The following is a 23,322-nucleotide window of genomic DNA, read 5'->3' as shown; positions in this document are numbered from 1 at the left end:
AAATAATCTGATTGTTAGGAGAAGCGTGAAAACTATTCTGAGGTGGTTTAACAGGATTTTACTGGGAAAAAGCAGTTTGCGCTAAATGAGCAGTGGAGGTGGGGAGTAAAGAAGGTGTGTCGAGGTTTTGGTAGCTGGATGTGGGGTAATGGGATCAGACTGAAGCTTTAAAATTTTAATCAGATTGGTATGAAAAGAAGATACTGCTATGCTAATCCTTAGCCACTTATTTCTTGTCATTTTGGACAGCCAGTCTCTTTATTCATCAACACAGGCTTGCTGTGTTTTTTCACTGGAGAATCAGTAGTGTGTTGCTTATCCAGACTCTGTCTTCAAGGTTACTAGAATGCAGAAAGCCTACTGAACCATGCTTCTATGACCTCAGCTTTCAGTTGTAACTTTTAATAGTGGACACAGGTGCTTTTAGACACAAAGGTTAAAACAGAGGAGAAATGTGCAATGGATGTTTCTGATTTACATAATATATAATACGAACAATATAAGGAACTATTTTCTCAGATTTGTAGTAAGAATTGAGTGTCTCTTATACCTTTGTATTGGCTCTTTAGACTGGATAACTTTTTTTGGTAACGACCTCGATGCTGCTTCTGACCCTTCAAAATGCAATACTCTAATAAACATGAAACAGGAAGATGTTTGTTTTTAGCAAATGGCTGACTTGAGCAGTTTTTCCTCATCCAGCAAAACTTGGCTAAGGACCTAAAAACCCAGTGTAGCTTCTATGGAAAACTGCTGTGCTCTGCATGCTGGATTAAGGGAATGAGGGCTAGAACATAAGGGCTGTATGGGACATTGTATATATTTGTCCATGTAACAGGCTAACACTTGGGCTTACATGGGAATTGTTTTCATGTTAAGGTTAGCTCACTGGAGGAAGTTAATTAAGAACTGATAAACTTGATTATAGAAATTTTCTGAACTCAGCTGTTTTGACTTGTATTCTTGAGTTACTTGGAATCAGTTTTTAAAGATGCAGACTTCCACAGTACTTCACTGTAGCCATCCTAAGGTTTTAAAATTACTATCTTTGGCACTTTATGTATTCAAGTAACCTTTTAGCTTACAATTTTGCTGCACTGCATTGTTTCAGCAGCTGCATGTGTATGCACACATTTGACTGTTGCCCACTCTAAGAGCTGTTGGAAATGATCATATACTGATATTGTGGCTTCCATCTTTCAGAAGAGTCTTAAAATCAGACTAAAAGAGATTTAACCTTTAAACAAGTCCACAAGTAGTGTTGGATGTTGTGCAACAGGTTTGATATTACTAATCAAACCCCAAGGAGCATTCAAGATCACTGTGAAGAGCATGATTTACTGAAGTCAGGCTACCTAGAGCCAGATCTAAAAGATACTACATGCAACAAACCTGGGTTTGAATTTCCCCCTATCTGAATCTATTTGACATAAAAGTTTGGCCACAGTTTGGGGTTTTGGTTTGTTGGTTCCTTTTTTTCACTAAAATAGTACTTTCTAAACTTGCATATTCTGTGTGTATATACATACATAGATACTCAGTGCTAATGTATTATAAAAAAACCCAACAACAGCAATGCCCCCCCCTGCCCCTGCAAAAAAGTACCCAAAAATTCACTTGAAAAGAAAGGCTTCCATTCTGTCCTTGTCCTATTGTACCTGCCTGTAGCAGGGGTCTGGGTTCAGTTTGTGGTGTGCTGTACAGGCTGCCATGCTTGGGCATACTGAGGTGAGTTAGACAGTGGAAGCCAAGTTTTGATCAAGGTGACAGAAGTAACAGTAGTCTAATAGCTTACACAGTTCAAGTCCTTTACTACTTAAATGATGGAACATTGACAAGTTTCCCTTTTTTAGCTGGAACCAATCTGTTTTGGACTTAGGGCAATATTTTGGTTAAGCATGCTTGAATTGAAGTGATGCTCTTGGGGATGATGATTTTTGGTTTTGAGAGCCTTTGGCCTAGTTGGGTGTATTGGGGCTTTTTGGGGGGTTTTTTTTGTGTTCTTTGTTGAGGAATAAATCTTTCATTGTATGTACAGGGAATAAAAAGGTAGCTATTTAGTTTATATAGCTAAAAAGGTAGCTATTAGTTTATAATTTTGAACTTGTCTAAATACAACAACAGGAAGCTTTATTGGATGCTTTATTTCAGTATGTGAATGGCATAATTCAGGTGTTTAGTGCTGAACAGAATAATTTCTAATGAAATGCTTCAAAAAAGATAAAGAAAAACCTTTGAGCTTCAGTAATGTCTAATTACCAAAACCAGAAGCTGTTAAGACAACTGGTTCTGGTTTCTTGTTTCAAGACTGCTTCTATTTCCTTCCACAGCCAGGTTGTTTAATGTAGCTTTGCTCTCTGTGAAGTCAAACTTGTTGGGTTCTGTGTTTCACAGTTACGTTAGTTAAGTGAAGAGGACTTTTGTGGGAGCACCCTGATCAGACTGGGTTATGGATAGCATAATTCAGTATTGGGATGTGTCTGCAGCAGCTCTATCAACTGTGTGTCACCCCTTCTAGGAGCCTAAAGGCATCTTACTATGAAAACTGTGTGCCTCCAGCATTATCCTGCTTGCTTTTCATGTCTGCAGAACCTTGGCTGCTTTTCTTAAGCTTTAATATGGAAGAGCTGTTGTTCCATAGAGTATTATTTTGAGATGAAATATGCTGAAAAGACTTTCCTGGGACACAGTGTGCTCCTTGTACTTTGTGTGAGTTATGGATGCAGCCTCACCTGCTTGGGCGAGTTGCTGCTCTGAGTAAAAATGTTAACTTATAACAATATGGCTAAATAATAATGAAGCACTGCTCCTGTAGGTGCACATGTCTGTGTAAGGGCTTGCCTGCTTCCCTTTAGACTTCAAGGAAAACAAGGTTGTCTTTCATGGGTGGGGCTTTTTACCTTGGGTTCAGTGTTCTTCCAGGGGCAACCAGGCAGTTCTTGGTCAGCTGAAAGTAGGAGCAGAGCACACTTGTGTTTCTCTATAAACAAGTAAGTATAGACATACCCTAGGAAGCCAATTACAGATATGTGTATATATATGTACATTTTATCCTCTAAAACAGGACAGGAAATGAGACTGTATGGTTGTTCAGTGCTGCTTGATAGTCTTTAAGCACAGTCTAGGAAGCTCTTCTAGTAAAGGAAAATAGACTGAGAAGGTACAGACACTGTGTGAAGCAGAACTTTTTCGAGCTTCAGGCAAGAAGTAGTTTTTTAGGTGTCTGGCTGCCACCACTATGTATTTGTAAACATAAATGTGAAGGAAGTAAGTTTCTTGCTTAAATTAATGAGGGGGTTGTCTAATTTTTTTTTGTTTTATTTCCTTTCCTTTGGTGTGTGGGGTGTGTTGTGTTTTGGTTGTTTTTTTGGTTGTTTTTTTTTTTTTTTTAAGCCAGTTTATCTCCAGGGATAAATACAACTGTACATTGAAGGGCCCTGTAATTCCCTTTGTACCACTGTGTCCCATCAGAGTTGTGTTGCCCTGTTGCACTGGGTGCTGTAAAAACTCAGCCTAAGACTAAACCACTTCAGGATCTCTGCAGTTAAAGAAAAAATGTCTGTGGTTAGAGGCTATCTTCTAGTGCATCTGAACAATGAACTTGTACTTCTTGCAGTATTACTTCAAAAAGAGACATCTGCTGTAAAAGCCTACATTTATTTTATCTTAGCTCTGAAATTCTTATTTGAGCGCTTGTAGGCAAGATCTAAATCAAATAAAACTTGTCTCCAGTTCTCACCTAATTTAATATTTTGAGTGTTAGCTTTTTCTCATTGTGTAACTAGAATATTAAATATCGGCTCTAGAGGAATGTTTGAATCTTCTTCAGTAGTTTATTGTGTAATATTTTGTTTGATAAACACCACATTTTACAAAATAGTGTAGATTTTGGGAGGGAGAAGTGTTCAAGGTGAAAGCTCAATGGTGTCTTGCTAGTTATGCAATATCTAAGATACTGTGTGTGGTACTCTGCAAAGAAGGTGAAAAATGACAAAACAAAGTCAAAGAAACATCTAATTTATTACAAGGTCACAATGAGGAAAAAGCTTTTATGTAAGAATCATTTGTTAGGTAAATATAGCTAAGTGAGTTAGATACCTACAAAAACCTCATGAGTTAAAACACTGCACTTATGGTTCAGAGAGACTTATGGTATTTTCGATACATCAGAAAATTAGGTAGTAATAAACTGTTACACTCCTGATGAGGCCAGTTTTATTCCAAGTTACATGAAAGCATAACAAATTATGTGAGTATATAAAATAAGAACAGTTCTATGTTCTTATGGTTCATTATGATGGCTTGATGGTGTGAGCTTGTTGCCAGATAAGGCATTTCATTCTCTACTTATTTGAAGCAGCTGTTAATAGAGGTATTTTCCAAGTTGTCTGGTCATGCATTGAAATAAGGTTTTTGTTTGATTGGGGCTTTTTTTTTTTTTTAGTAGCTTGGTTTTTAAAAAATCTTACTGCTTTCTTACTAATCTGCAAATGCATCCCTTTGTTTTCCCAGGAAACAGTTCCCATGCTATACCCAGCAGATCCTAACGGAGCACTGTAATGAAGTGTGGTTCTGTAAATTCTCCAACGACGGCACTAAATTAGCAACAGGATCTAAGGACACAACTGTTATTATATGGCAGGTTGATCCAGTAAGTGTGCAAAGTGTGAAAACATGCATGAAAACAAGTGTGACAGCTTGTTTTTCCCTTCGCTCTCAGCTTTTTCCTGCTGGGATGGTATGATTCTTGTGTGACAGGCTGACATGGACTGTAGCCCTCTTACATCCCATTCCCTGGGATATAAAAGTCTTGTAAGTCTTGTAGCTGTAGGATATTTCATACAGCTTTCCTACACATATCTATTAGTGTATAAATAAGGAGGTTGATTGATGAATCTAAGCCTGTTTTGACTCGAAGTGATTATGAAAGTATGTCCATACATGTCATAACAGTTGAAGACTGTGAATAAACTTGAACACACACACACAATATCTGAAGTTGCTAATGCTTGTGAAACAGTATTAAAAATAAGATCCTTGTGGGTTTTTTAACCACACAGATGCAGGCTGATATGTAAGGTAGAAAATGAAAGGTTTTTGCAGCTCCATCCTGGTGTTTGGTAGGATTTGAGAGCTGAGTTTAGTTTCTTACGCTTTGGGTTAGGAAGCCATTAATCTGAGTCCCTTTTGCTATTAAAATAATGGGAGGACTTAAAACCCTGTTGCATGTGCATAGTTGTTATGTAGCCCCAGAACTAACAGCAGGAACCATGGCTTTTTCAGGCATAAGAACTGCTGTGGTTTGTGTGTTACTGGGGCCAGTGTGATCTGGGCCAAGAGCTGCATAGCAGCAAAGCTGACTTCTGTTATTTAGTTTGGAAATCATCTGCATGTTGTTCATTGGTTTTGTTGGGGTTTCTTTTAACAGACAGAGTAATTTAGGTAAATTAAGGATCAAATGTTTTTTGCTGTTAATTTGTCACTTGACTGTAGATGCACATCTTCCTTTTATATTGATGGGTTTTAATACCACACATCTTGATTAGCACATCTTAAAGTGAATTGTTAGCTAATACCTACTTAGTAAAACCAGATAAATGTTTTGTGAGTGTTTAGGTTAACCCTTTTGACCGAGGGTTGCTAAAGAATAAAAATCTCTAAAAAAATAGTGGGAAAGCAGTTTTGTAGAGTTTCATTGGTTTCTCTTTTTTTGGATGCTTTAAAAAAAATTGCAACCCTTTAAAGCAGGTGGATACTTAAATAGCATTAGGCCACATCAAGTGATTGATTTTTGTATTTGCCAGAACATGCTTCTTGTATTTCCTGTAAAGTTGACAATGTCTTTTGACCTGTAAATTTAATTTGATTTTCAAGGCTTTAGGTATACAGAATTATTCTAATCTGTTTGCATAAACTACGTGGAAACATCCATCCAACAATGTCTGGGCAAGTGATGGGAGAGCACTGTTTTAAATGAACAGTGTTTGATTTTTACACACACACTTCGTGTGTGAGAATCTTTCATTTCTCCCTGTCCAAGCTCCTCTTGGAACTGCAATGATGCTGCTGCAATGTGTTTTCCTAGTTTCATACCTTGCATTTCTTATTTCTTTTCTAAGACCCAGCTACATGTCTAGACTGTCTTAACCTATGCTTCTGTTGTCATCTTTGTGGGCTAATTTCAAAGTTCTAATGCAGACTCAGCAGCATTAAATAGTGTCTTGAGTTGACTAGGTTTGTGTGGGATGCATTATTTGACTGTCAGGAAGTGTGGCAGAATCTCTGTGGAGCACAAAGGATAAGCACACTCCGTGCATCACCTTGTCTAACAGGCATCTTCTTTGTTAAGAGTTCTCCTTTAACTGGCTCCTTACAAAAATCCCTTCTGCATTTTCTGAAAACCATTGACAGGTTTTTGGCATTTCAGCCAAGGAGCTCAGCTACTGCAGACTTGAGTTGATGCCTGAATAGTTGCTTGTCATACACAACAAAAATTTGGAAAGCTATATGTAAAGCACAGAAGTGCTGAGATTTCTTTCGGTGGTGGGTGGGAGGCAGGTTGACTACATTTGGGGATGTTTGCCTGAAATACCACTGACTGCTGTTTTAGAGCATGGTATAGCAGCTTTATGGTATTTGGAGGGAAGTATTAGAGCAGTATGGAAGATAGTAACAGCCACAGAGTTCTATCATTAGAAGAGGAATATCTTATGTATCTTGTTTCTCATGAGTTTCAAATATGCTGAAGTGACAGGCTGCTTTAATCCTGTTGTAAAAAGAAATGTATCTGTTCCAGACAAGCTCCAGGATGTGAGATGATGTCAGACATGACTCAGTTTTCTTGAAAATCACTTTAGCTACAGACACAGCAGTGTCTAATGCAGTCCAGGAATAATGATTAGAATGGAAAAGGGGTCTTGAGGAGGTCCGTTGATTTGCCCGTCTTTCTCTGCACTCTGAAGATTATTCTTACCTCACTTTCTTCTGAGGAATTTACTTTTTCTAGCCAGCAGAGCCCCCAGTGCTGCAGGCTGGCCAAGAGTCACCAAAGCCCTCACAGCTGATCCCAGGAAACAATCTGTCATGTCACTCTTCCTCTGGTCTTTCTCTTTAGAATCAAGAAGTGCTCTGTTGTTTAATACTGAAAAAAAAAGAAGAAGAACAAAGAGAGAAGGGACAATTAGAGAAATCAAGCTATATTTTCAAATTAGTCACTCTTTTTGAAAAGAAGTTGGAGATATAAGCATCTGCCATGCATGGAAAAAACTGAGGGTGGGTGGAGGGAGGACAACTTGATTGCCCTTTCCAAGAGGCTTCAAAATAATTATTGCCAGTGTTTTAACAAGCTCTGATCTACTTTTGTATATGTATGCTGTTACCAGGAGTCAGTGCTCATGCTGTACTGAAGCATGTTTCTGTATTTAGGAAGCCAGTGTGTGGTTGTTTCACAGTATCTAGCTGTACCATTTATTTTTGTAAGCTGCTTGAAAGTCAAGTTCCTCTGACGAGGCAGCAGTAAAACAGTTGTAATATAGAGATGATACAAGATGCTGCATGTGCCAAGTATGCTTCATTCACTAAATCTGGCAGAAAACAGCTTGCTGTAGGCAACACTTCTGAAATAAGAATACCTCTCAAGGAAGTTTTTAAAAATATCTTTCTGTAAATCTCCTTCCTTGAGCAGCACACACAAGATACACATGAGTTTATAAAAATATTGGCACTTCAAGATTTTTCCTTGTCAGCATCTGTGAAGGTTTTGGTTCTCTGTTTAACCATAACAGGCTTCCAACATGTCTACTTTTAAGAAAGTAACTTAATTCTGTAAAACACAGATAATAGTATTTTCGTATTCCAGTAGATGTAGAAAGACTTGACACTGCAGAAGTCTTCTGTACTAAAGCAAGTGTAATGTAATGCAAAACTTTGTACACAATGGTATTTCATGAGTTTTATGTTCAGAATCATGGAAGATTAGAACAAAAATACCTGTGAGTGTTCTTGTTTTGAAGGTTGAAACTTAGGAGCTTTCATTTTCTGGCTCTGTAAACTGGCAAACCTGTCATGCTGTGGATGGACACTGTGGAAATGTGAAATGTGGTGGGAGTTCATTTGCATTGTCTCAAGAGCACCTCTCTTGTTGCAGGACACTCACCAGCTAAAACTACTTAAGACGTTAGAAGGTCACGCATATGGGGTCTCCTACATTGCCTGGAGTCCAGATGACAACTACCTTGTTGCCTGTGGCCCAGATGATTGTTCTGAGCTTTGGCTCTGGAATGTACAAGTAAGTGGTGGCTAAGAGTGAAAAATAAAACTTTGTGGTCAGCCTGCTGCTTTTGTTTCAATATCTGAATACTTCAGGTGTGAAAGAAGTAATTGCTGCAAACTTGTGCCAAGGTGGGAGTGTAAAGAAGAGATGCTGATCTCGCTGCCCTCCTCTCAGCTTGAAAGAGTAATTATGGCAGCCTTTAAATTCTCTTTGCACTTTGGACAGAACTGAAATTGGAGTTCAAGTCTAAGTGTCTGGGATTGTGCAGCAATTCAGATGTATGTATTTACTGATCATTTCTGAGAAGGGATGGCATAAATGCACAGGACCTCAGAGAGCTCTTGAAGAAAAGGGGACAGCAAATGAATCAGGAGAAGCAGAGGACGGAATTATCAAAGGGAAGCAGTTGCTCATTGATGATTTTAACAAATAGCAAAAGTAAAAGATGCAAACTATTTTACTTCATGTAACCCTCCCAGTCATGTTAGTGAAAGATCCACAGAGGCTTAAATTTATGATTTCAGAACTTCATCTCTGTCAGGCACTAGGGCATTTTGCCATTTCCTTCATGAACTTGAAAATCACTTTCTGCTGTTGAATTTTATGCCACTTGAGTTGATACAAAAGCTTCCCTTGCCTCGGTTGAGAGCTGTATAGACTTCCTTGTGCTGCCTTGGACTCTGAACTAATTTAGTTTCCTAAAACAAAAACATTGCCTTTCTTCACCCTTGGAACACTTTTCTTCTGTTTAATTGACTAAATTGGCTCAGTGAAGAGCACTACTGACAATGCCACTCACTAGTGTTTTGTCTTGTGAAACGGTGGCTTTATATGCTGGGATGAAAGCTAAATTTTTGCATGGAGAACTTCAGTTCAAGGAGGAAAACATTCTAATGACTGTGATATTCCTAACTTCTTACTAAAATGTATTTTGTCACTTCTTCTAGTCTTTTCCTGCCTCCTTTCTTTGAGTGTTTTGGGGTTTTTTTCATTGATATTGCTTGTCACTTTCTTGGCTTGTTCATATAACTTCTTTTCATTTCACTCTTTACTCAAAATCTTTTAGTTGTCTGATACAGCAGCTATTCCATCTCTCTTGATTTGAGAAACAAAAGAAATTATCCCAAATCAAGTCCAGATTCACTGGAGATGCTAAAGTAGTTCTGCCTTTTTATTGCATTATTCTTAAATGTGTTGCTTTTTAATAAACGTGTTGAAATATATACACTTCCAAACACTATTCACGTCAGATAAAATTACCAGTGCGTTTTTGGGAAAGGGTTCTGGTATAAGGGCTTGCTGCCTTTGTTTATTTTCCAGACTGGGGAGCTGAGGACAAAGATGAGCCAGTCTCATGAAGACAGTTTAACAAGTGTGGCCTGGAATCCTGATGGGAAGCGTTTTGTAACGGGAGGGCAGCGTGGACAGTTCTATCAGTGTGTAAGTTCTCTGCATCTCTGCCCCATTGTAAGCAATGCAAGAAATAAAAGTTTGGTCGATGCTTTTTCGTTTTGTGTGTGTGTACACACACAGCTTCTTATCCTTTGTGATTCAAAGAAGCAATACATTAATGTAAGTATTTCAGCAGCACTTCTGTATGGAGCAGTTTGAAGGGTTTGAGCATCTTTGGTCTGCCTCAAGGAGGATTTGTGGTCTGGAATTTTTTTCTTGGCTGCTCCAGAAAATACACTAATAAAAAGCTGTACCTTTGTCCACAAGTGGTTTTATTCCACAGAGTTTTGACTACATCTTTATTAGCTTTTGCATGCTGCCTTTGCTTAGTGAAAACAGGAATTTGAAACCCTCATTACCTGACTAGCATTGGTTTGGGGTGGTGGTCCACAGTCTCACCATATTCTTGATTATTTTTTCAACTGGTTCCTGGAATAAAAATGTAGTATGCAAGCCTCACTGTGAAGGTCATCTCAGTGATGGGGTGCAGATGGCACGTGTCATGCACAAGAAAGTAAGTGACAGAAGAGTTTCTCTCCTCTCCAGGGCAGATTCCTACAAAAGCCCTCAGTTAAGACAACCAACTCCTAATTCATTAAGCCCTTCCCTGCAGAGGGTAAGATAGCTTTCTGTAGCAATTGTCTGAATAGGAAGTGAAGAATATTTCTGTTTGTGTCACAGCTCCTTAGAAACCTAAGACTAATGGTTCAATGTTTGTTGTTTTTTTTTCCCTTCTGCTCAGGATTTAGATGGTAATCTCCTTGACTCCTGGGAAGGGGTGAGAGTACAATGCCTTTGGTGCTTGAGTGATGGGAAAACTGTTCTAGCGTCAGACACGCACCAGCGAATTCGGGGTTATAACTTTGAGGATCTCACAGACAGGAACATGTAACTACCTCTTTTTTTTTTGGTTCTGAATTCCTGCTTCTTAGTGTTGGAAGAAAATTGAGGAGGATTTGGGGGACAGGATGGGAAATTACTTAGTGCTCTCAATATTAAAATAAGACAAGAATAACATGGGACAAGAATTAGTGAGCAAGTTTCAGCAAGCAGCATTAGATCAAGTATTAGAAATAACTTCCTAAGAACTGGAGTAGGTTTCTGGTGGATGTTTTGGCATTTCTATCATCACAAGTGCTTGTGATGGGATCCTCCCAGTTCCTGTCTTCTTTTAGTAGATTCTGCCTTGAATTTAGGAGTTCAAGTTGAGGTCTGAAGTCCCTTTTAGTCTTGGTATTTGGCATAAGTATAAGGAACTATTGCAGACCTGGCTTGTATTGATGTATAGAGTCATACCTAATTTCAAATTCAGAACTGTTTTTCCTTGATCATACTGCAGAGACAGCACATGCTTTTTGTTTTGGTGTTGCATTATTATCTGGTTATCTTGACACTCGTGTCTTATCATTTCAGAGTACAAGAGGATCACCCTATTATGTCGTTTACTATTTCAAAAAATGGCCGTTTAGCTTTGTTAAATGTAGCAACTCAGGTGAGTTGGGGATGTTGGAAGGAAATGGAAATAAATCTGCTTGCAACTGCTACCTGTTTTTAAATATTTAGATGAGAGTTGGAATGTTAGATATTAACTAGTTGTATATTGTGTGATATGAAGGCCTTAATATTCTGAAATACAGCATGGAATTCTCTGACAAGAAGGCAATCTTATTCTTGAGACCTGTTTTTTTTTTTTCTTTTTGACTGATTTATAGTCAAGAGTTTCATATTGTGAAATATCTACTATTAAATGTTATTATCTGGCTGTTGCATTGGGGAGCCAGGTACAGCAAGAACTGTGGCAGGTTAACATGCCTGGGGGCATGAGAATTAGATTTTATTTATCTATTTCTGCTTTTGAAACCTCGGGTAAGAATAAGAGTTTTCAGAGAGGAAGGGACCAAAGGCTGAAAGTTCAGTTTAGTAATTTGATACATCTTTAGTCTTTTCACCTCCTCACAGTACTGAGGTTGGCTCTAAAGTTACTGTACTTTCATGTGTATTTTTTTCATTGTTCAAAAGAATGCCATTAATAACGTTCGATGATAAAATAACATTCTATTTCTTATTTCCAGGGAGTTCACTTATGGGACTTACAAGACAGAGTTTTAGTGAGAAAGTATCAAGGTGTTACACAAGGATTTTACACAATTCACTCGTGTTTTGGAGGTCATAATGAAGATTTCATTGCGAGTGGCAGTGAAGGTAACACCATTCTCCTTTGTGCAGAAAACTGGAACACGGTGTCCTTCCTATATGTTCATTTTATAGATGACAGTTGCTAACAACAACATGATAAAAAGAAGCCAACTGGTTCATGAAATAAGTTTGAGGCGTGCTGAGATTGTGGCATACTTCAAGAAGTAATTGTGGGCTGGCAGAAAGAATCTTCTGAGAGGATGGCAGAGGTAGAACGCATTAATGACTCTTTTGTGTTCCTCCTCTAAAGCAAAAGCATCTGCACAGTTTTAATTAGAAGTGGGTGGGGTGTTCTTGAGGATTTTTCTTTTTGTGGTATGATATTTAGACTTCTGGTTTGAATAAAAAGTACTTCTGGGGAATAACAGCTTCATTTGCCTGTTGAAGATACAGGTGTGGTGAGGTTATTTTAATTTCAGTAGAATCATTTTAATTACAGACAGAGGAGTCTCAAACGAAGCAGTTGTTGACGTAGTCTGGTAGGGTTTCTTGGTGATTAAAGGCTTTGTGGTATGTTTTTATTCAGCTGTCTGTGGCAAGAGTAGAAATTTGTTAAAAGCTTATGTGTTAAATTGGTTCAGTTCTGTCACTGGTGTAGTGCCATCACCTGCCATGGAGGTCACTTAAAATTCAAGCTTATGCAGGGCTAAGAATTGCACTTGTAATATGTAAACAGATTACTGTGAGTACTGTGTAACTCACAGTTCTTGGAAAACAAAGTTGGCCAAGGCATTTCCTACTATCCTGTTTTTGGAAAATACAAAATATGTCTAAAATAAAACCAAGTTTCACCCTCTGACTATATCCAGTGGAATATAACTGAAGGACAGCACCTCCAGTCCTCCAATTCAGTGTGAATCTCTTTTCATGGTTGGCAAGCTTCTTGGTTTGAGTCCTGAGTGCCTGAAAGTTCAGGATTTGTTTAGCCATAACTATGTGTAGGTGTAGATAATGTAGTGTACCAGTCCTTTTTCCTCCCCAGTTTGTTGACTTTATTGTCTTCATTGTTTAAAAACCACTGTAGTTAAAACTGATGGTTCCTTAGATTTGAACTGTCTGAAGCTGGTGCCTCTTTGCAAATGTGGCTACTGAGAAAGACTGTTTTATAAAACAAGCCAACAAAAATAACAGGTCACATTGTCATAGCCTGTTTTAGAAAGTAATTGATACACATTGTCATAACCTCTTAAAACATGTTGTCAGCTAGGTAGGGGTTTTCCTGACAGTGGCATCCACAGGAAGAAAATGGAGGTCTCTGTCTCAAAGGGGAGTTGACTGCTGCCTTGTAGCTATCTTATTTATATCTTGTTTATTCCAAACCAAAGTACTGCTTTGTGTTTAGGCTTTGGTTCTCTGACAGAGCAGAGGCTTGTGTGTCCAGTGTGTGAATTGTGGTGTTTGGTGAATGGCATGGATGTGTAGTCCCCTTGAAATCCTAAGTGGAGTATAAGCACAGCCTGAACATTTTCATCAACACAGCCACATTGTGAAGGCGGTACCCTCAAATGAGCTGGTTCAGCTCAAGACAAGGGGGTTACCACATGGTTCCATGGGGGTTTTCTAGCAGGGAGGTCAGAGAGCAAGTTTGTTTTATAAGGGGCTGGGAGGAGGAATAGAGGAAGGCCTTCAGAGTGATGTCTATGTCCAATATAGACATCTATTTCAAATACATCAAAATACTTTCATTTGATGTGCTAGACACTAATACTAGGCTTTTTTTGTAATACTAGCAATACATACTTGTCCAGTTTCTGTAGCTCTGTTTGGAATATTCCGTAGACATTCCTGGAGAGGTAAACCCACAGATTTGTTGCAGGCTGCTGGTCTACAGCTGGGATACCACCACCCACCACCCCCCAATTTATTCTTGAATATGGTTGGTTATAAAGAATGACTCTTCTCTAAACATTGCAGTAGAGTGTCTAACCAGTTCACTATTCTATTCCTAGCATGTTGCTAGAAGTAATTAAAAGCTTCCCATCACAAAATAGGATCTAGAGCGTTTATTTGCATCTACTTTAATATGTACAAATTGATATCTTTAAATACCACACAATAATTAGTTTTAAAATACAGTAATAGCTCACAATTTGAGCCATTAAGCTTTGCCCTCCCTCATTTGCTCTGTTTGCACTTTCACTGGAGTGTTACACGTTTTTGGTATTAAGATGTTTTAGTATAGGGCTGTGATCTTATCTGGTACTCATCAACAGGAGGTGGTTATAATTATTCTTAATACTCACAACTTTATAATGCATTTGGTAATCTGCAAATACAATTATTTGAGGGGGGAAAAAATCTGAAGTCTTCCTTTTGAATAAGATTACAACTCCATACCTGTAACTAAAAGAGTAGCTTGGTTTCTTTCTTTAGCCATGTATTGTCTTATTTGCATTGCAGTCAAATGCTTTTCTTCAAACACCAAGTGTAGTAGACTTGCAGGTGTCAAAAAAGAATGTGTCTCTTAATGGAAGAGCTTTGCCAGTGTTCTTTTGATCACTTGTAAAAGGAAAGCTTTGTCAGTGCTGCTGCACACTCGAGACTCAGGTTTTTGACATGGGTTTTAATGAGAGCTGGTGTGGCAATGCTGTTGGCCCCACAGATGGGTCTGTGCAGAGCAGTGCTGCTCATGCTGCTTTTCACTGGTTTTTGTTCAGATCACAAAGTGTACATCTGGCACAAGCGCAGCGAGCTGCCCATCGCGGAGCTGACGGGGCACACGCGCACGGTGAACTGCGTGAGCTGGAACCCGCAGATCCCGGCCATGATGGCCAGCGCCTCCGACGACGGCACCGTTAGGATATGGGGACCAGCGCCTTTTGTAGACAGCCAGGATATTGAAGGTAAAAAAAAGTCTTACTAAAAAATGAGTCACTGCTTTGGTTTGTTTTCTCAAGTGTCTGACTGTTGATTTTTATCCGAGTTACTCATTTTGTGGAATAAAAAAGAAAACCGATATTTCCAACGTGTATCTGACATGGCCCTGTAGAAAACTGTGGTGTCACTTAGGATTGTATTAACTTATTTATGCAGACTCCTTAAAAATCTTGCCTTTAATGCTGGAGGTTTAGTAACATATGATGTTATTAAAATTTAAGTAGTGCATTCTAACCACACTGTAAATTAAGTAATGGTATTGTAATGCTTACAAAAGGAATCTCCAAAGTCTAGAGAGAGAGTTTTCCCCAGGAAAATCTGTAAAAACTGAATCTTTACTAACCGTCAGTAACCATATGTGTCCAGGGGAGGGAGAGACAATGCTCAGTTTTTGGCTGCCCAAATGCACACAGGTGTTCCCAGCCCTTCTTGCTTCCCCCAGGATTGTTAAGGAGATGACTGCTGGGGAGTTGTTGTACAGTTTATATGCTTCTGTCATTACGTATTCAACCTTGCAGTAAGAATTTACAGGAGACATTAAAATGGTCTATAGCATATCCTGTTGCCACAGGCCCTTATGGATGTGACTTCAAGGGGAACCTGGGCAAAGTAATCAAAGAGAAATCCATTAAGTGCTGGTAGATAAGTAAACACTTCTAGTTCAGAATGTCCCGAAGGTAAAAATGGCTGAAAGTTGGAAGGGTATTAGGAGGAAGAATTATCTCCTCTCCCTGCTCCAGTGCTTTGATACATCTGCTTCTAGTCTTGGACTAGGTGGACCAGCCTGGCTAATCTGTTTGTAACACCTGGAATGCACCCATAAGGAGTCAGAGCCTGTCCTCCAGTTGGTACTCGTGGCTTTGTTGTTTGGTTTTCTTTAGTGAGCTGCTTGCTCACTCTTTCTTAGTTCCTCCAGAAAATGAACTAGTAAGTGCCATCAAAACCAAACCAACAGCAAATGGATTTCTCACAGCAGTGCTTTTGCAAGCGGTGTAGGTGCATGGAATAACACCTAACCACTTAGGAATCCTAAATGGGTGACAAGACAGCTCTGTAATTAGCACACTCCCCTAGAACTTGTATGTAAATGTGTGTTACGTCTTTCTGGACCAGATGCTTTTTGAGTACCCACACTTAACATGCTAAGTTAATTTCTAGATTTATATGAACAATTTTATCTAAAATAAATAACTTTAAGCATGGAATTTAGCCACTGTATAAGATCCATTAACTAGTGCATGTTCAGTTAAAATTTATGTAACTACACTGTATTAATTACTTTATGATAGAAATATGAACTGTTGCTAAGATCTTCAAGCTGTGATTTCTTTCTCTCTATGTTTTTGTCTTTGCTCAGAGGAATGCAGTAGCATGGATAGTTGATGGCGAATTTGGAGCAGACGACTTCAGTTTAACTTAATTAGTCGTATTTTAAATGGCTTGGGATTTGGTGCAAACAAACATGATTGATAGCTGGACAGACATGCTCGTCATGAAAAAGAACCATTTCTGAAGCCCGGTTGGGGCCAAACATTTACCACCTTTGCTTCATAGTAACCAGTCGAGATGAAGCACGTCCTTAGAACTTTGTTGGACACCGTGTTGAAATTACCCCCCCATCGGTTGTGAAGAACTGTGCTACATTCAGGCTAACCATTGAACTCAGTATATATATTTTTCCCTCCTGCCTTTTTGTCTGGCAGGCTACTGTTCTTGTTGCTCTTCTGTGTAATGAAGTTTAAATGCTTGTTTGGAACACTTTATTTAACAGTTTAGAAGGCTTGATAGAAAGAGTGCTTTAGTCTGAAGAGTATACATTGGATAGGAAAGTATTTCCTTCTCTTGTTTCTCAAGTCTCTCTCCGCCTTACTTAGCTTGAGATCTTTGCAGCTTGGTTCATGGATTCTAGCCTTGCCCGTTGCGCAGTATATCTATCAATTGAGAGGATAAACCAATGAACTATGTCAAAAGCACTCTCAGTATCACATTTGACAAAAAGTTTTGTACTTTTCACATAGCTCGTTGCCCTGCAAAGGGGTTAACAGCACAATTTTTTAAAAATAAATTATTTATAGGATTAAAATGACTTCATTTGTATACATTTGGAATTAAAACAATGCAAGAAGTGTCGTGAAACATGGTATCACTGATGCTTTTCTGGAGTGTCCTGAGACCCAATCAAAAGCAGTGGCTGGAAGGAGATTTATATAGGCAGTAAAGCTTGTTTCAGATGGAGGGATTCACTGTCCATCTTAACAGATAAACTGTATTAGTTAGGAAAAAAAAGTATTCAGACTGCACCACCAGTCTAAGAGTTTAAACAAGAAGAGGTCTTTTTGGTTTTTTAAATTATATAAATATATGCAACAATGCTGGTGTAAAAGGTAGACTACACTTCGAGGGAAGAATGTGTTGAAAGAGTCCTTTCTTCACAAAGTCAACACTTTGTATAAGTAAATTACGTACAAATCATAATTAAACACTTGTATTATGATGGAAATTTTTTCTTTATTTTATAAACAAGGGTGGACAGATTTTGTTGTTGAGAATATACTTTTAAGTTTGCAGATTTAAATGCCTCTCCCAGACCTTGTTGCGTGCTGGTGCTGTGGACATCTTGACACACCTAGGAATAGTTCCACTAATGTCCCGTGTTAAGAAAAAACAAAGACATTTATAATTTAAATATTTATTCTTTTTGACATAAGCAGATGGCCTGGCATCTCTGGGCTTCTGCACTACACACAAATCCATTATGGGATGGCACTGGATTCCCTTTTGCCACCGTGGGTGGAAAGATAGTGTTGGTACTGCTGCAAAGTAAAGAAGGAGCAGGGAAGGGCATGCCACCAGCAGTCATGTGAGCAGAAGTGTGGACTTCATCCTTTCATGAGATAATGATCTAGTGTCCTTATTAGTCATGTGTGGAAGAAGGGTGGGGGAAGGTTTGCTGGAATTCCTGGGAAGAGCAGTGTAGCCACTTTGATGAATGGGAGTGTGGTGTTTCCCAGAAAAACAAAGTAAAGGTTAGCAGGTTAGATTTTTTTTTTTCCTTTTAGATTCCAGCCATCAGGTGGTGTGTGTTTGTCTTGCCTTGTGTGCAAACATAAGCATGAGCTAAGATTCTGGTACTGTGGTTGAGACCAGCCCCAAATCTGACATATGAGTCTTCTAATACCTCCAAAACCAGGTAGGAACTTAATGTTCAGCCTTAAAACGAAGGTGAATGCTTTGGTGGCAATTACTGTTTCACAGCACTGGGAATACATGTGTAAACTTAGATTATAAATCAGTTCCTTCTTTAATCAGTTCTGGAGGAAGCTCTTTATTTCTCTTCTTAGTTCAGACAGTGTAAGATTAGTCAGGCCTGTGGCCTTAATGTTGCAGGAAAAGAGACAAGTTCTTATGGTCCAATTTTGAGTAAGCTAAACCTTGGGGTTTAAGGAAAAATTAATTACCTGACTTGTAAACAGTAAATTGTAAAAGTGTTTTACATGTTCAAAACATGGTATAATTCATAAGCAATGCCAGTGTGTGAATCTTTGGAAGTTACTCTAGTATTGTCTTATTCTGGAACTTAGGTTTTCAAACCAAACATTGTTTAGGGAGAGAGTAAGGAGAATAATGGTTTTGATGTCTCTTAATGTCTCATACAATGGTCTGTCACTATGTACTCCTGGAAATAAAATGGGAACTTTAGGCAGGTGGTGAAGGCTGGATCAAATCTCAAGTGTAGATTTAAAGTCTCAGATGCACTTCAGCAGGCATTTTTTATGTGGTGGCCATAACTAACCAGAGTGAGAGTCCTTCCCTGGTACAGCTCTGGGGGGTGTATGGGCTGATGCCTGCTTTCCCCAGCAGTGCAATTAGGAATGTAAAGCTAGGACCTCTGCCAAGACACTGCCCCTCTCTTCTGGACTTGGTTTGTCCCTCTGAAGGACACTTGAGGTATTTAGAAGCTGAGTTAGGGAGAAGCACGTGTTGGATCTCTCTCCCTTAGAGTCCTGGTGCAGCCATGCCACGTAAAGGCAAGCTCCAAGCAGGTGGCACTGCTTCCAGAGTGTCTCAGTGACAGCCTGTGTGTGTCTCATGGGTGATGAGCAGGCAGGACAGAAAGATGAGATTAATCTTCATTTTGCCACACTACCTGGTCCCACAGCAGCTGCCACTAGAGATGTAGCAATGACTACCATTCCAACCTGGAGATGAAAGAGCAACCTAAACTATTTCCAACACATTGCATATTGACACTATGTGGATTGAAAAGTACCAATACTTTTTGTGCACAGACAATAAAATGAGACTGGGGTGGGGTGGGGGGATAAAACCCAAATAAGTTTGCTCATTTGCAACACGTTGATTTCCATGTGCTTAAAAATGTTCGTAGTCTGGCGTGTAAGGCTGGAACAAGTACACACCCACAATAAATGACTGTATTTCTAGTCAGCAGGCCCATGGTTTTAGAGAGGAAAATACTGTAAGTGTGTACTCATTTTGTAACTTTCTCTGGTCACCTGTAAAATAATTCACAGTAGCCCTAGGCTACTATCAAGGCAGATCTTAAAAAAAATGCTGAAGCATCTTATTATATGAATGTTCTTTAGCTGTTCAGGTAAGTAATTTTCAAGGCACAATGGAACACAAAAGGGAAAATGGTAGCTCTGTTCATGTTTTGGAGGGGAGGGAAGTGGGGGAAATGACACTTTTGTTTTTAAATTCCCTCTGTCTTTTCTAAAGTTCTCCAACTTTAAAGTTAACTTCTCTTTATGATTGGAGCAAAGATGCAAGCTAGAAATCTACCCAGATCTTGCCAGTTACTTCTCAACTTGGCTTCAACCAGGTAATGTTTAATAAAACTCCGTCTGCTTTTGGGAGTTGGTGTCTAGTTGTGTATTTTTACACTGCTAAGTGATGCTCCCACCCAAAATCAGTTGTAAAAGCTTCCCTAGCAGGAAGCCAGGACTTGTACAATTAGCTGTAGCTTGAGGGGATATGTTGTGGATCCAAATGGGGAGGGAGGTAGAGAAAAAAGAATGGACATAAAAAGCAGGATTTACTGACCAACAAACAAACTACTGTAACTCAAGGGGGAGGAGGAAAAATGCACTTTCAATAGTTTGTCCATATTTTTAGCTACACAATACGCTTGTATCTAATTTCTTTTTGAGACAACTATTAAGAGGAACACCCATCCCATAAATGGCTAATCCTCCTTTTGCCCTCCTCCTGTCTTTTCCACGTTGGCTTGAGTCCATTTTCAGCTGCCATACTTGATTTTTGAAAACTGCTACTTTTAATGATGTCTAGAAAGCAAAATCATTAACTATGACACTTTTTTTAAACAGGGTGGACTTATTTGAAGTGTGCAGTGTTGAACTACTGCTGCAGTAGCTGCCTCTAGTTGAAATAAACTCTGTAGCCAAGTTTTCTGTCTATTCATCCAGATAATCTGGATTCAGTAAAACATCTGTGAGAGTGTTCCTCCCATCCGGTGTGAGTGTGTGTGTGCATGTGTTCCACGAACAGACAGAGAACCAAATGTTCTAGGTACTTGTCATGTTTTATTACATACTTTAAGTCGTGTGTATGTGAAGTGTCCTTTGACCAGAAGGTTTTGGTTAATATCAGTATATTTTTATAAATTTGAAATTCATTGTGCCCCATCTTTTTTCATGAACATTTTTCATTCTTAGGGTATATGTGCTAGATTTGAAACTTAACATTTTTAGGCACAGATGGAAAAAGTTTATTGGCTCCTTGAAAACATATGGGACAAAATGGATCCTCAAAGCATGTATGTACTTACAAACCAAGCTGTAGAGATCAAGAAAAGAACTTTGTTGTTGATCTCAAGATTTCTAAATTGTCAAGATTTATATGGAGTTGTGGTGGAACTAGTTAACACTTAGAGCTTTTGGTATGTAATGACTATTTGCTATGGACTGATATTAAATGTTTCAAAGGATTGCGTTCTTAAACTTTCTGGATTTTTGTTACTCTCCTCGGATATTATTAAGTAGTTAAAAATTTCTTTGCTATATTACATTAAAAACATAAGAACTTTGGGTCTCGTATTTATTTTCACTTGTTTTACTAATTATTTACAGAACACCGTTTTAACTTTTTTATTTTATAAATGTGTAGTATTTTAAACATATCTTTAAAAATTGTTCAATTGGAACTACATTAACTTCAGATTTGTTTTTATTAGGATTTTTAAAAAAAAAATACACTTTTTCCATGTTGGTGCACAGCACTTAACAGAAATGTTTGTATTCCCTTTCTTTCAATTCAATAAACAATAAATAACTGGAATGAATAGTTCTTAGTTTCCCTAACTTCTATGACTGACTTGGATGTTAATTTCCTGATCATTAATTATAGATTTCTGCCGTAGTATTTCACTTCCTCACTGGGACAATTAATTTGTGCAGTGCAGCAGCAGCTGAGTCACTCAGTGCTGTGTGCAGCTCTCCAGTCTCTGCTGTCTGGCTCTAATCTACCTCACCCTTGTGTTTGTGCTGCACTTCAGCACTCAGCTTGCCCCTGTCCCAGGCTGTGCTTATCTCACTTGCTGAACATCTGCTCCCTTGAGGCTCTGTGAAATCCGTCATTCCTTAATGCTGCAGCTTGCTTAAATACCAGACTCTGGTTGCTGGAGGTGATCTGTGAGTTTTACTGGGTTTTTTGGTACTTCATATCAAGAAGGTGCTCCTAAAGTACTTGGATCTCCTGCCTCTGTGTTCCCTCCAACTGACCCCACTTTCTTGTCCCTCCTCCTTGTGCCTTAAAACAGAAAGTCACCTTTGTCCTGCATTTTTATTCAGCTCTACCTTATGTTGTGTTAAAAAGTTGTGCCTGAATCTCCACTCCCTGTAGCTTTTCCAAACTCAAACCTTTTGCTGAAGTGCATTCAGTCTTTGAATTCTTTTAACTTATGTATTGATTAGAAGAAGTCTTCACTCCCTCTAGTAGCACCTTTGTATTTTTATTCTCTCCCTTACAGTTTAGGCAGCATATAGACAATTATGGTTTAAATGCAGCTGCCACGAGAAGGGATGTGCCTTATTCCTCTCCATGTCCTACTTTGTGCCACTTCCCTTGGCTGCTGCTATTTGCAGGAGGGTTCTTGGGCTGCAGACCCACTTCAGCCATAAGTTATCCACACAGCAGATGAAGTTCCTGACAAACCCAGCCAAAAAGCTGTGCTTCATCTGCTGTCCTGTCTGCCTTTAAATGGGTCAGAAGAGTGCAAGAGAAACAGGTATATGAATTCTATAGACCTGTGACATTTCAGCATTTGTAAGATTTAAGTCCTGTGGGTTTGTTTGTTGTTTTTTTTTTCTAATGTGTTTTTTGGGTTTTTGTTTGTTTTTTTAAATCATTCAGATTATTTCAAAGAAATTCCACAAGGAAGCCAAGAGTAGATGTGTGTTTCTTAATTAACTAAAATCCAAACTCTCCCAGCAGAGAGCCCTTCCTTACAGCTTGTCCTGTGCTCTCTGTGCTGCCTGGTCACCTTGTGTGTCTTGCACGTGCCAAGGCTGTCACCTCATCCCAGAGGGATGGCAGTGCCAGTTGTCTCCTCACTTTAAAAGACCTGTAATGCTCTGAAGGGTAACCACTGAGGCTTGTATGCCTCTGATTCTGCCAAAGATAAGGTGGTGACTGTACTGATAACTGCATGGTGGTTCATATATATATATAAACCACTGTCCATCATACCCTATACTTAAAGGCTTAAATGGTCTTTTGGCACTTGTACAAAATCCTAGAAACCTTCTTGTGAGAAGAAAGAATTAGAATAAAGCTATGACAATCCTGAACAGATAAAGATTTGCCTTTTTGGGCTTACCAGGGTTTCTGGTTGATTGTTAACCTGCATGTAGAATTGTTCTTAGGATTACTGGTCACACTGCTGATTTACTGTGTTCCATAATACAGAACCACTTTAGAAAACCAAACCAGTAATTTACTGGATTGAGGAGACAAGTATTTGTCTCAGGCTAAATAACCAGCAGTCTGCAACTAATGATTAATTAGGGGGAAACATGCAATGGTCCACAGCTTAACTAACCCCCCAAATGCAGAATTCCTAACAGCAATCTAATCTCTCTGAAAACTGATACAGGATGATTGTCTTTGCAAGCTGGCCAGTATGTAGATTGTGGGTAAGGAAAAGGAATCAGTAACATCAGTTAAAAGTTGGAATTTCTACAGGACTTTGATTTATTTTACTGATTAAAAGAGTTTTCTGTCAGTCATAGCTAATGGTTCCTCAAAAAGTTATACTTGGATACCTCAGGTCCAAAGGGAAATAGTCTAAGTGAGTAGGAAGGAATCTGTATTTGACCTCACACCAATTTGTAGTGATAGTTAGATGATTGTTTTAAAAAATCAGTCTCAAGGTTCTAATTGTCTTGAATTCTGTATTATAAGCTTGGGTTTAAATTACCCTGTTCTCTGCTGGAAAACAGAGGGGGTTTTTTATTTTTGCTATCATAAAAATTTCTGTGCTCTGTGGG

At 38.8% G+C, this 23,322-nt stretch overlaps 1 protein-coding gene across 1 annotated transcript in view; it reads left to right on the top strand.

Annotated features, from left to right (window-relative positions):
• Positions 1-20,860, top strand: part of WDR26 (WD repeat domain 26) — a 31,835-nt gene extending 10,975 nt beyond the window's left edge. Inside the window, exons 7-14 of the mRNA XM_069009255.1 lie at positions 4,513-4,651; positions 8,147-8,287; positions 9,593-9,712; positions 10,467-10,612; positions 11,138-11,216; positions 11,797-11,926; positions 14,578-14,763; positions 16,155-20,860. Coding sequence (XP_068865356.1) covers positions 4,513-4,651; positions 8,147-8,287; positions 9,593-9,712; positions 10,467-10,612; positions 11,138-11,216; positions 11,797-11,926; positions 14,578-14,763; positions 16,155-16,180 — 967 coding nt within the window. The 3' untranslated portion in view covers positions 16,181-20,860. The remainder of the gene's footprint in view (positions 1-4,512; positions 4,652-8,146; positions 8,288-9,592; positions 9,713-10,466; positions 10,613-11,137; positions 11,217-11,796; positions 11,927-14,577; positions 14,764-16,154) is intronic.
• Positions 20,861-23,322: the final 2,462 nt, after the last annotated feature.

This window comes from Aphelocoma coerulescens, chromosome 3, assembly GCF_041296385.1.
Source record: "Aphelocoma coerulescens isolate FSJ_1873_10779 chromosome 3, UR_Acoe_1.0, whole genome shotgun sequence".
Lineage (NCBI taxonomy): Eukaryota > Metazoa > Chordata > Aves > Passeriformes > Corvidae > Aphelocoma > Aphelocoma coerulescens.
Note: the sequence above shows the minus strand (reverse complement) of the source record. Positions and strands in the feature narration are given on the sequence as shown.